We start from the raw sequence: 12,897 nt of genomic DNA, 5'->3' as shown, positions 1-12,897 counted from the left end.
CAGTAATCTTTAATTTTCAACAGACACAAAAGACAAATTTCCTTTATATAAAAATCCCCATAACATGAACATTAAATGAAAGAAACCGGTATTCAAGGCACCATCAGTAGCCTATATTTTCTATTTTAGCAAAAGTGGGCTAAATTTACTTCAAAGAAAAAAACAATAATAGCAATTTTCTATCATCCACTCAACTGAAATATTTTTAAAATATAATTGGATTGAAATACAATAAAATAAAGTGCAAAAATCTATTAATCAAAAACAACACTTTGTTTAAGGAGAAGTAACATGCAGTGAAAACAAATATTAAACTTTAACTTTTAAACTTGAACTGAGTAAAAACTCTAAATATGTGATTGCACAGTAATGTTCACTTGTTTGAGGTTGAGGGTGATACTTGGTGGTGTCCCATCTTTTCCACAAGTTCATCAATGTTCGGGGTAAGGCTCTGAGCTGAGGAAATCCTCAGAATTGAGTGGAGGTGTTCAGCAGTAAGTCGACTTCTGTGTGATGTTTTGTTCAGGTTCATCAAAGAAAACAGTTGTTCACACAGGTATGTGCTGCCAAACATAGACAACGTTTGAGCAGCCTGGATGCGCAGCTGGGGCATTGTGTCGGGGAGGAAACGGGCGAACTCCGCAGCACCCACTGCCGCATATTTTGCCCTCAGTGCATCATTGCATTGGAGGTCAATCAACTCCATTTGGAGGTTTGGTGGTGAGCTTTCCACGTCAACAGCAAATGGGTTACCGAGCAGTTCCAACCTGCTTTTTTGTGCTTCAAAGTCAGCAAATCGGCGTCGAAAGTCAGCGGCAAGCATACCTATTTTATCAGCCAACTGTGCGCTCGGGAACGCACTGGTAGAGAGCTTCTCTTTCATGGTCTGGCAGCTGGGAAAGTGGCTCAAATTTTCTTTCCGCATCTGCGTCTCCCACAGAGTCAGTTTGGTTTTAAATGCCTTCACTGTACTGTACATATCAGAGATGACATGATCCCGACCCTGCAGCTGCAAGTTCATTGCATTCAGATGACTCGTAATGTCACACAGAAAAGCCATTTCACACAGAAACATTTCGTCTCGGAGTTGTGTTGTGTCTTTCCCTTTGCTGTCCAAGAACAGACAAATCTCCTCACGAAGCTCGAAACATCTTTGAAGCACCTTTCCCTGGCTTAGCCATCGCACCTCTGTGTGATAAGGCAAATCACCATGCTCCGTTTCTAACTCCGTCAGAAATGCCTTGAACTGGCGGTGATTCAAACCTTTGGCTCTGATAAAGTTAACTGTGCGCGTGATGATGCTCATTACATGCTCCATTTTCAAGGCTTTACCGCACAACGCTTCCTGGTGTATGATACAATGATAAGCTGTCAGCTCACCTGTCGCGTTTTCCTCTTGCATCTTTTCCCGTATCTTCGCCACCAGTCCGCTCCTGTGTCCACACATCGCAGGTGCTCCGTCGGTTGTCAAACCCACGAGTTTTTCCCAAGGCAGCTCCATCTCATTTACACATCTTGACACCTCTTCATACAAATCATGCCCCGTAGTTGTGCCATGCATAGGACGTAAAGCCAAAAACTCCTCTGTCACGCTTAGGCTGGAGTCCACTCCGCGGATGAAAATTGACAACTGGGCAATGTCAGAAATGTCGGTGCTCTCATCCACAGCCAAGGAATATGCAATGAAATCTTTTCCCTTTTTCACAAGCTGCTCTTTTAGATTGATGGACAACTGGTCTACTCTCTCGGCAATGGTGTTTCTGCTCAGACTCACATTTAAAAAGAGTTGCCTTTTTTCTGGGCAAACTTCGTCACAAACTTTAATCATGCAGTTTTTGATGAAATCCCCCTCCGTAAATGGCCGGGCTGATTTAGCGATCTCTTCTGCCAAAATAAAACTGGCCTTGACAGCAGCCTGGCCTTGTGATTTGGCTTTTTTGAACAGAGCCTGTCGAGATTTGAGGCCTCGTTTTAATTCCTCTGCCTTTTGTAGCCTTTGTTCCATGTCCATATTCTTGTTTTTGTCCGCGTGTTTCGTTTCATAATGTCGTCTCAGATTATACTCTTTCAGTACCGCCACACTTTCTCCACACAGAAGACACACAGGTTTTCCAGCTACCTCCGTGAACATATACTCCGACTCCCACCTTGTTTGAAACCCCCGGTTCTCAGTGTCCACCTTCCGTTTTGCCATTTTTGATGGGTATCTGAAAGTTAATTTTACTGTGATGCTGACGACTGCTGTGCCAATAAATATTGAAATGAAGCAGCCTACTGCTCGGTGCGTCACCGTTGCATTGTGGGAAATGTAGTATTGGTGCGTGTAAAAGATCTGCGGGCTGCCGGCTTGCTGCGGTCTGCGGGCCGGTTCTAATAATAAATCAAGATCATCCCAGGGGCCGTAAAAAACCTTCTCGCGGGCCGGATGTGGCCCGCGGGCCTTGACTCTGACATATGTGACGTAGAGGGTCTCACTGCACCGGTGGTGGTCATACTTGTAGATGACGTAGAGGTCGTAGAGGGTCTCACTGCACCGGTGGTGGTCATACTTGTAGATGACGTAGAGGTCGTAGAGGGTCTCACTGCACCGGTGGTGGTCATACTTGTGGATGACGTAGAGATCGTAGAGTGTCTCACTGCACTGGTGGTGGTCATACTTGTGGATGACGTAGAGCAGGGGTGCACAATTAGAGTTCAAAGAGGTCCAGTGACTAACATTTTCTCCCCCGAAAAGGTCCAAACCATTAAAATGTCTAACGTGCGCTATGATTTGGGGGCATATGTAGTTCTTGTAAATGTATAGCTAATAAACAAAAGTACTACATTTCAATAACATTTCAACAATATGTATTGCGCATTTTCAATGCAGACACATTAAACATGAGGTAAAATAAATATGCAGCTTAATCATAAATAAAAGTAGGCCAATCACAAATGTTCTCATTTCAAGCAAAACAAGACTGCATCTTCACAAAAAAATTAACAAATAAGAAACCACAGGTTTAATATTTATCGTTCCTACTCTCTCCCACTTCACTTCTCCATCTCTCTTTAGTGAGAGAAATGGGCTGTTTCTTGTCCTGCCAGTCATTTGAACCTTGGCTGGAATGGAGTCAGTGTCATTGTCATGCACATATGTAGGTGCTCATTGGTGAGTCTAGAACAGTACTTATTGTTAATGATGTTCATAGTGGAGAAAGAAGATTCACAACTGTATGTGGAGCCGAACATGATCAAGGTGTGTAGTGCTACTTTGGGTCGACCAGGGGAACACAGTCTCAGACACGGCCTGCACCCAGAAAGTGTAATGATCAGTTAGTTGAAAGTGCTCTCTTAGTGCAACATTTGCTTGCAGATCAATCAGTTCCATCTGTAGAGATCCAGCATGGGCCCACTTGAAGGTCTGTGTCACCTCCTTTGAAAATCACCTGACATCTGTGATGAGGAATGGATTCTCAATTAGAAGAAGAAAATCTAACATACACCAGAAGCTGGACATTATCACTCACATCAGTAGATTCATCAACAGCATAATGCTCTGCATGGTGCACTCCGTATAGCTCCATCAAGCTGTGTTAATACGTCCTCTGTTAGTATTTCACTCTTTCTTGCTGCTGTTGTACGCGACGTTGGGATTTGCTTGATCTTTTCACACAGCTCGTCTTTTTGTTTACCGTCAAGTTTCAGCAACAGCTTTCACGCACTCCATCACCACTCCCCCGTCAGTAAATGGCCTTTGGTGTTGACCCAAAATCCAAGCAATTTTTAGTGAACATTCACTTGCACGTTGTTGGGCAGTGAATGCATGGGAGAGGACTCTAGTGAACCGATCATACTGGGCTTTGAGTTAGTTTATTTTGCGTGTCCTCACCTCAGACTGCTGTGGATATGTTTGTTCAAAAGATCTGTGCTTTGTCTCGTAGTGGCGCTTCACGTTGGCACCTTTTATTAGAGCCACGGTCTCTGAACATATCAGGCAGAGTGGTTTGACACTCGCTGCGGGAAGGATAAAGGCATATTTGTCTGTCCACTCCTCTTTGAAACCTCGGTTTTCTGTATCGGGTGTCCTGACTTTTGTGCACGCCATTAGTTTCTCCTCTCGCTTCCATTTTTGCTTCTCTCGCTGTCTCTCTCTCTGACAACATCAGTCTCCTAACATGCATGTTAAACATTCACTTTGATTGGCTGAGTTTCGTGAAGTGATTTAAATAACTCACGTGATTGGACAACACACAGTAGTATGGGCCGCTATCTGGGACCTTCCCAACTGTGCTGAGCCAGTGCAGTACGTGTACATCAGTATTTAATTAACAATTATTTCTGAGAAATGTTTCGAGGTCCAGATAGAACCTTCTGGTCTGCCAATTGTGTGACGGCGATGATCACACTTGTGGAGGACGTAGACGTCGTAGAGGGCCTCGCTGCACCGGTTGCGGTGCTGGTCACACTTGTGGATGACATAGATGGTTTTGATGCACCGGTGGCGTCCCACTTGTGGATGACATAGAGGGTCTGGCTGTAAAATTGCCACTTGTTGTCCTAGGCACAATAAATGGATCCAGAAAAGAAAGAATGTGGCAGAAGCGCCAAGACTGCTGGCCTGAAGCTGCTGACCCAGACCTCTTCTTCTCTCTCTCTGATACCTGTCCCTGAGTCCTCTCTACTTCCTCCTACTGTCTTCTTCTACATAGACAATGATGAGCCAAACCACCACCTAACATAACTACAGTTATTAGATAGCTGTCATGGACATGTCACCTACTGTACACACAGACACACAAATGGTTATTTGGCCAAATGATCATGGGTAGTAACTACCATCATTTATATTACTATTTTTCACACACACACACACACACACACACACACACACAGACTTAATTGGCTAGGTTAGTTAGCTGGCCACATCTAGAACAAGCTCACTACTAAACTGACCTGGCAATCTAATCGTGTGTTTATGTCCCTGTAGCTGTCAGCAGTTGTGTCTAAAAGACATGGTCTTGTGGATAGTGCGAAAATGATTCTCTCCTCCATGTGTCTAACAACGGCATGCGACCGTCTGCAACACGTGTGTATATAGATACCTGCATTCAATATAGTTGCCTAGCTGCGCAAAATGTTACGCAGCATTGATGCTGTTGGTGTGATCAAGGCGTTAACCCTCGCCTCCCTCAAACCAAGGCACGCTGCCTGCCCGTTATCTGTAGGCTGTTACAACTTGTTTCAAATTTCTAATTATTTTCTAACAAGTTTTATTTTGTAACAACAGTTTGAATTGAGGTGTGTTCCACCTCCTCATTAATTCACATAGAAGTAGCCCATTTCACTGTTGCAGACAATTAGTTTGAAGCATTATTATGGTGATCATTATAATAATAAGTAATGTCATTGTAACGATCGTCTAAGGGAGGAGACCAAAACGCAGCGTTGTAAGTGTTCATTTTAAATTTAATAAATAAACTGAACACTGAAACAACAAAAACAACAAAGAGAGTGAACGAAACGAAACAGTTCTGTCTGGTGCAACAACACAAAACAGAAAACAACCACCCACAAACACAGGTGGGAACAGGCTACCTAAGTATGGTTCTCAATCAGAGACAACGATAGACAGCTGCCTCTGACTGCGAACCACACCTGGCCAAACACAGAAAAGGACAACATAGAACAAACATAGAATGCCCACCCCAACTCACGCCCTGACCAACCAAAATAGAGACGTAAAAAATAACTAAGGTCAGGGCGTGACAGTCATTATCATTAGTAGGCTTAGTATAGCAACATTGTATAACCTCCATCAAGCTGTAGACCTAAGGGCGCGTCCTGTTTAGATGTGTTAATACCGTAACTTACTTAGGCTTACATTTCAATATAGGCTACTGTATCAATCAATAATTTGTTCATGTCATCACACAGACAAGTCATACATGCTTTGAAATGCAATCAAGCGTTTTAGTTTTTAAACTAAATGTCAAAGGGAGCTTTGAATTAATTAGCCTAAACAATAAATGAATCACAATTCACGAATGCATGCAACTGTTTTTAGTCTTTGTTGTAATAAAGGCTTTATATACTGAACAAAAATATAAACGCAGCTTTTAACAATTTCAAAGATTTTACTGAGTCACAATACAAATAAATTCATTAGTGTCACGTTCTGACCATTATTTCCTTTGTTTTGTCTTTATTTAGTATGGTCAGGGCGTGAGTTGGGGTGGGCAGTCTATGTGTGTTTTTCTATGTTGGGGTTTTGAGTTTGGCCTGGTATGGTTCTCAATCAGAGGCAGCTGTCAATCGTTGTCCCTGATTGAGAATCATATTTAGGTAGCCTGGGTTTCACTTTTGGTTTGTGGGTGTTTGTTTCCGTGTGAGAGTTTGTTGCCACTCGGTACTGTTTCGGTTTCGTTCATGGTCACATTTATTGTTTTGTATTTCATAGTGTTCAGTTTGTTTTAAAATAAACGTTATGGACACTTACCACGCTGCGCATTGGTCTTCCGATCCTTCAAACTTCTCCTCCTCAGATGAGGAGGCCATCTGACTCCCTCTTGAGTTGTTTGTCTTAATTATTTCATCAAACAGTGTGTTTAAAGCATCAAACTACTCTCGTCGACCAAGATTGTTTTTAGTCGGGGACAGCCCAACTCTCTAGACACACACACACACACACACACACACACACACCTGTCACCTTCAGGATCTGGGTGTCACACACACATAGCTCCAGCAGGCTCACATTATTGAGAGATAATCTTCCTCATGTTAGTCTCTCCATCTCTCCTGTTGTTCCTGACTGAACAGAGGATCCTCTCTCACTTCCTCTATCTCTGACATTTTTATTTATTTTATTTCACCTTTATTTAACCAGGTAGGCAAGTTGAGAACAAGTTCTCATTTACAATTGCGACCTGGCCAAAATAAAGCAAAGCAGTTCGAGGACAGTCTTCATTTATCAACAGTGTTTTATTCATTTACACACCTCACTGAACTACAGTCCTACACAACGACCATTTGTCAGAATAACACTACTGTACTGTACAGAATGTGTATCTTCAACACAGTAGATAGAACCAAGTCAACACCAGCTGGTGTAGAATAGATCCACACTCTCTGAGTGAAGCAGAGGAGTAGAACATGCTGATGATAGTGATGATGATATTGATGATAATGATGATATGTTTGGTCTTCTCTGCTCTAATGGACCAAAGCTCCCAGTGACTCCCTGTGGGGTCTGCTGCTGGAGCTGATCAGGCCTAGTGCTGTGGCGGTCATGAAATTTTGTCAGCCGGTGATTGTCAAGCACGTAACTGCCCGTCGCACGGTAATTGACCGTTGATTAACATAAACACATTCAGCATCTCCTGGCTTCCACACAGACTACAAGCCACTGATGCAGACCTTTGGAACATCTACATTTTAAAACATCTAATAACTCCATGTAATATAGCATACACCTTCACAAAAAAATCCATTATTTATTTTAGACAGGTCTAAAGAAACATGATATGAAGAAAATGTAGTGTATTTCAAAAGAACAGAATAGCATACTCTGAGTTGTCCTTATGTAGGTCCTGATCTGGCTATGCCATATGGCTGTGGGCTACACTAGTTCACTTAGCAGACAAGATTTGCTTAGAATTCCGTGGCATTATTTGATATAATTTTGTAGTATGAAGAATACAATTGAACATAGCTGAATAAAATAGAAAGGATATGGCTCTGACATGGCTCTCTTAGAAAGCTCAATTCTCCTTAGCCAATACCCGTCACGTGATCGGGTCTTTCTCACAGGCTACAAGTGAAGACAGACACATCGGGGACACAACTGCACGGCACGCGTCCTTATCCAATTCCGAGGCGCATATTGAAGATATTGGAAGAACTGTCGTCATTTACATTTCTTCAGTCAACAAGATGAGTAGGCTTCCCGAACAGCAAACGCACTAGCCTTTGTCAATTTACTATCCCCCATAGTACAAACGTCGACCTATTTTATTAAGTGCAATAAATAAATATTCCAAACATCTGGGCACTAGTGGTTCTGGGGGGGGCAGTGCCCCTCTGACAACAATTTTGGACCCCCTTGTGGCCCCCCTAAATGTGGTTATGAAATCATACCAAATCATGAAATCAACTAATTTTTGCTATCGTTCTTTTTTTACATCCGTTATTAGACAGTGGCAACGATGATGATTATGAACATGGTATTTTGCCTGCTAATGCCTGCAATGCAGTGAAGAAAACAATATGACAACAATAACGTCTAATGTAACTGGCCCCTCTAACAGTACAACTGGCCCCTCTAACAGTACAACTGGCCCCGGCTTGGCCCCCCCAGTTGAAATGGTCTAGAACTGCAACGGAGTCTGGGACAGTTGTGGGATGCGATAGATCCCAAACTAATACAACCATTAGCATAACAAAAAAAAATTAAGCAATGAGGCTGACTCAACAGATCAGAACGTTTAGCTTAAAATATTGATAAACTATGAGGCTATTTCTTCATATTACAAGCGCAGCAATGCGCACGGCAGTAGGCTAAAAGCAAAATGCAATCAATTAGTTGGAAAACACCATTCTCAAAAGTGACCGCAAATGCAAGTATGCATGTAATGCTTTTATAATAAAGGTGCATTTTTATGGTGAAAATTATCTTCCCCCAAAACTTGAAACTCACATGCTGCTTATGTATGCCAGTTAGGTTCTACACCCCTTGTAAAGCAGATTAAAGTGCTTAATTTTAAGAAGTTATTTGGCAACGTTAGTTGTGATACAAACCTTATGAAATGTCATTTATGCACTTAAATTGTGAATGGAGGACGCTTTTCCCCATGGTTTATTTTCATGCCAGCCAGGTAGGATATACTCCTGTTGTAAATTGAAGCAATATGCTTAATATTAGGAAAGTTGAGAAATAAATATAGTAGCCTAGCCTATAGAAAGCTGATGAGATCCTATTTTTAATAGAGGCCACCACTCTGTTTAATTGCATAGCCTATAGAAATGTTGCCCAACATGAGAACATGGGCTCTCATTAAGTGTTTGATTAGATTTTTGATTATGTTTGCATTGATGTCAGAGTGATTACAGGGACAATAGAGTGCTGAGTACCAGGCAGTTAGCAAGTTTGGTAGGCTACTAATGACCAGCAGCAGCATCAGAGCTTGGATAAGACTAATTACCGTGACTAAACGGTCACATGGGAATTTGGCTGCCGGTGTGGCACACTCACCTGTCACCCTCAGGATCAGGGGAACACACACACACAGGAAACGTTTTGTTCCTCAAGGTGGCATTCATTAAGATAACTAGTATTGTATTTGTGAGTAACATTTTTTATTTTAGGTAGTCCTCAGGATCTGAGCACGGAAATCCCCTTTTTCCTTCAAAATGTACAAGTAAATTGAGACAAACACAGACAGAGGCACATGGATCAGTTTCTTTATCATGTTAGGTTAGTGTGACCTGTAGTCATTTGACTCATCACAGATCTGAAACACTCGCTAAGAGAAGGCTTCACCGGCAGGAACGCAACCCCAAATTACAGCCAGCTAACTATTAGAGTGTATTACATTGTGAGCTCATACATGCCTGTTTGTTCCCTCTAGGAGTTCACGTCCTCCAGCAGATGTATGGCTGTGAGCTGGATGATGACGGCATCACTCGAGGATACTTCCAGTATGGTTATGATGGCGCAGATTTCCTCAGTCTGGACAAGAGCTCTCGTACCTGGACTGCTGCCAACCAGAAAGCTGTCATCAGCAAGCTTAAGTGGGATGCAACTGGAGTTGACGCTAACATCTATAAGAATTATCTAGAAAACACATGCATTGAGTGGATTAAGACGTATGTCAACTACGGCAAAGACACTTTGGAAAGGAAAGGTACAGTATAATCACTTTGGAACTTCTTCCTTTTAGCTGAACACAACTTGGGTAGTGTTAACAAATATGAAACATATCTCCCTTTCATCATAAGGTGTCCATTACATACATGGTTGTAGAACTATGATATAGACAAATATTTATGTATATTCAGTATTTATTAAAATGTTCACTTTATCTGTCTCTCTTTATCTCTATCTATCTCTCTCTCTCTCCTTCTCTCCAGTCCCTCCCTCAGTGTCTCTGCTCCAGAAGAACCCCTCCTCTCCAGTGACCTGCCACGCTACAGGTTTCTACCCCAGTGGAGTCATGGTGTTCTGGCAGAAAGACGGACAAGAACAACATGAAGATGTGGAGAATGGAGAGACTCTCCCCAATGATGACGGAACCTTCCAGAAAAGCGCCCACCTCACAGTGACGCCTGAGGAGTGGAAGAACAACAAGTATCAGTGTGTGGTTCAGGTCACTGGTATCAAGAAGGACTTCAACACGGTTTTGACTGAGTCTGAGATCCAGACCAACTGGGGAAAGACCAACAGGGGTAAGAGGGATATAGATTTAAATATACACTATACCCAACCTCCTACTGAATGTGCCCAATATTCCTAATTTAAGTTCACTCATCTGCTTAGTAAAGCTACCTTTCTGACTGCATGTTCTCATTGACCTCCTGACCTTTTATTGTCATTGAGTGATGCTGCTTGGAGTTCATTTTAGATGAAAATGTACCATCTAGAACTGTAGTCTGAATGCTCTGTTCTGATGATTACAGGTGTGAACACCATTGGCTCCGCCCCCATCATTGGAGTCGTTGTAGCTCTCCTCCTGGCCGTTGTTGTTGTTGTTGGGGTCGTCATTTGGAGGAAGAAGAAGAAGAGCGAGAAAGGTGTATCTTTATATATAATCTTCCTATTGTCCTATGTAGCTTACACTGTCATCTTAGATATTACCAGCTGTGATATAGTTAGTGGTTTAGAAGTAGTAGTCATAGTACTGGTTTACAAGTAATAGTATTGTACAGTGAAGTTAGTGATGGTAGAAGTATGTTTGATTTGATCTGATTCATGTAAATAAAGAGTCATGTCACTCATATTGTGTGATGTCTGCAGTAGGAAAACAAGACTCTGAATACTGTCAAACATGTTCTCTTGTAATATTCCACCAAAGCAGAATCAATAATAACACAATGTTTATCTCTGTTTCAGGGTTTGTTCCGGCCAGCAGTAAGTGGGGACCTTAATATTGTTCATTATTCTGAAAAGATTACATGTTTTTGACTGTATCCATTTTATAGTGTGGTTGTGTCTCTATTCCTTGTAGATTGTGATGCTTGTTCTAATTTAGATGTGAATTGATGTAGCTACTTAGTTAATATGGAAGGTTTTATTTATGCTTTTGGAACTTGATAATGAACCTGGACTCATTATCTTTCAATCAGTCTCTTTCTAACATTGAGGTTTTATTTCTGTTTTAGCTTCTGACACTGACTCTGAGAACTCTGGGAAAGGTGCCCAGAAGATTTGATAAACCTTTGCACTTCTGTAACATCAGAGTAAGTCACTTAAGGTGTCCTCATATTAATGAGCAAACTAGAGAAACAACCACTACCACACTGGAACACACTGCTACTGTTTGGAATGTGTTTATGTGTGTAACCTCTCTTCTCATGTGTTTTAGGAAGGAGCTGAAGAGGACAGCAACAAAATGGAAATAACAAACAAACTTCCCGAAAACATAACACATTCATGTACATACACACACATCAGTCTCACAGACAATGTAAACACAGAATCCATATATAAAAAATATCTGCTGTCAGAAATGTTCTTTGGTGATTTCCTTGAAACAGTTGTACTTTCATTTATTCCTTTTTTTTTGCTTTTGAAAAGTTGTGCTGTAATTTTGTTGAATTATAAAATGAAATATTTCCACTGTGTGATAGACATATCTCAGTCTTACAGGTATATTAGAATCAATGGAACATGAAAGTGTTTATGGAAAGGATACATTCGTTGTGCGATGTTAAATAAAAATTTGAATGTATATTATTATACAAATAAAACATACATTTGCTTGATTTTCCCCTAACTGAAGCCACCAAAACAATGTAAACTGGAAAAACATAATTATGTTGTTTGAATGTGTAGTGTAGCAACACGTGTAGGTTTTGGGGGTATAAGATACAGTAATTGTGTGACATGTTATAACTTTGCTCACAATAACTTGTTTAATTGCATGGCCATAAGCCAGTCAAGGCCTATCCACATGTTTAATTTGTACATTTTTCTCTTTTACTGAAAGTGGTGTTATTTTTCTAGCTGTTTTAATTTCATGATATTTTTGATGGGGCATAACACTTTTTGACTATACGTTCTGTTGAAATAAGTTGGTGATGGGGCAAGTGATCAAGTATTTTATTGCAATTGTAAATGTGACCCATTTAAGAGCTACATAATCAACCAGCCAAACAAAACATATTAGAGACTAAATTCATGTATTCTGTATGTTCTTACACTTCTCAATAAAGTCCACAAAATTGGAATGAAAGTGTCATACTGGGCCTTTTAATAATGTTCGCAGTAAGATATTTTCTAAACAGCAAAGGTCTTGAAGTGGAACAATAGAATTTTGTATATGGCCTTAAGAAGTAATATATATTTTGATGACCTGTATGAAAAACGATGGAGTCTAGGTGTCAATACTCCTTTTGGGTGCGGTACTGTTTACATTTATTTTTATAATTATTTTGTAACGATATAATAGGCTTTTGAATAAAGGTAATTCTAGACAATGTTGCTGTCCTGTATGAAAGATAAAATGCTTATTAAAATAGGGCATAATCTCTGCACTGTCTCTTTTGTCCTGAACATGATCATATGATAGAGACCAGAATAAATCATGTTCAGTATCTTTACTTGTCTGGAGGTCCACATCACTGCTCATGTTCATTCTCCTAATGAGGGACTGATTCAGACCTGGAAAAACAGGTGGGTGAACTCTGGCCTATGAATCA

At 41.0% G+C, this 12,897-nt stretch overlaps 1 protein-coding gene across 1 annotated transcript in view; it reads left to right on the top strand.

Annotated features, from left to right (window-relative positions):
• The window catches only part of LOC129831236 (BOLA class I histocompatibility antigen, alpha chain BL3-7-like), a 32,552-nt gene extending 19,822 nt beyond the window's left edge, over positions 1–12,730 (top strand). Inside the window, exons 3-8 of the mRNA XM_055894416.1 lie at positions 9,609–9,884; positions 10,111–10,425; positions 10,657–10,770; positions 11,090–11,107; positions 11,359–11,436; positions 11,562–12,730. Coding sequence (XP_055750391.1) covers positions 9,609–9,884; positions 10,111–10,425; positions 10,657–10,770; positions 11,090–11,107; positions 11,359–11,408 — 773 coding nt within the window. The 3' untranslated portion in view covers positions 11,409–11,436; positions 11,562–12,730. The remainder of the gene's footprint in view (positions 1–9,608; positions 9,885–10,110; positions 10,426–10,656; positions 10,771–11,089; positions 11,108–11,358; positions 11,437–11,561) is intronic.
• Positions 12,731–12,897: the final 167 nt, after the last annotated feature.

The sequence above is a fragment of the Salvelinus fontinalis genome, chromosome 32 (genome assembly GCF_029448725.1).
Source record: "Salvelinus fontinalis isolate EN_2023a chromosome 32, ASM2944872v1, whole genome shotgun sequence".
NCBI lineage: Eukaryota > Metazoa > Chordata > Actinopteri > Salmoniformes > Salmonidae > Salvelinus > Salvelinus fontinalis.
The sequence above is the reverse complement of the archived record's forward strand: the minus strand, read 5'-3'. Positions and strand labels throughout refer to the sequence as shown.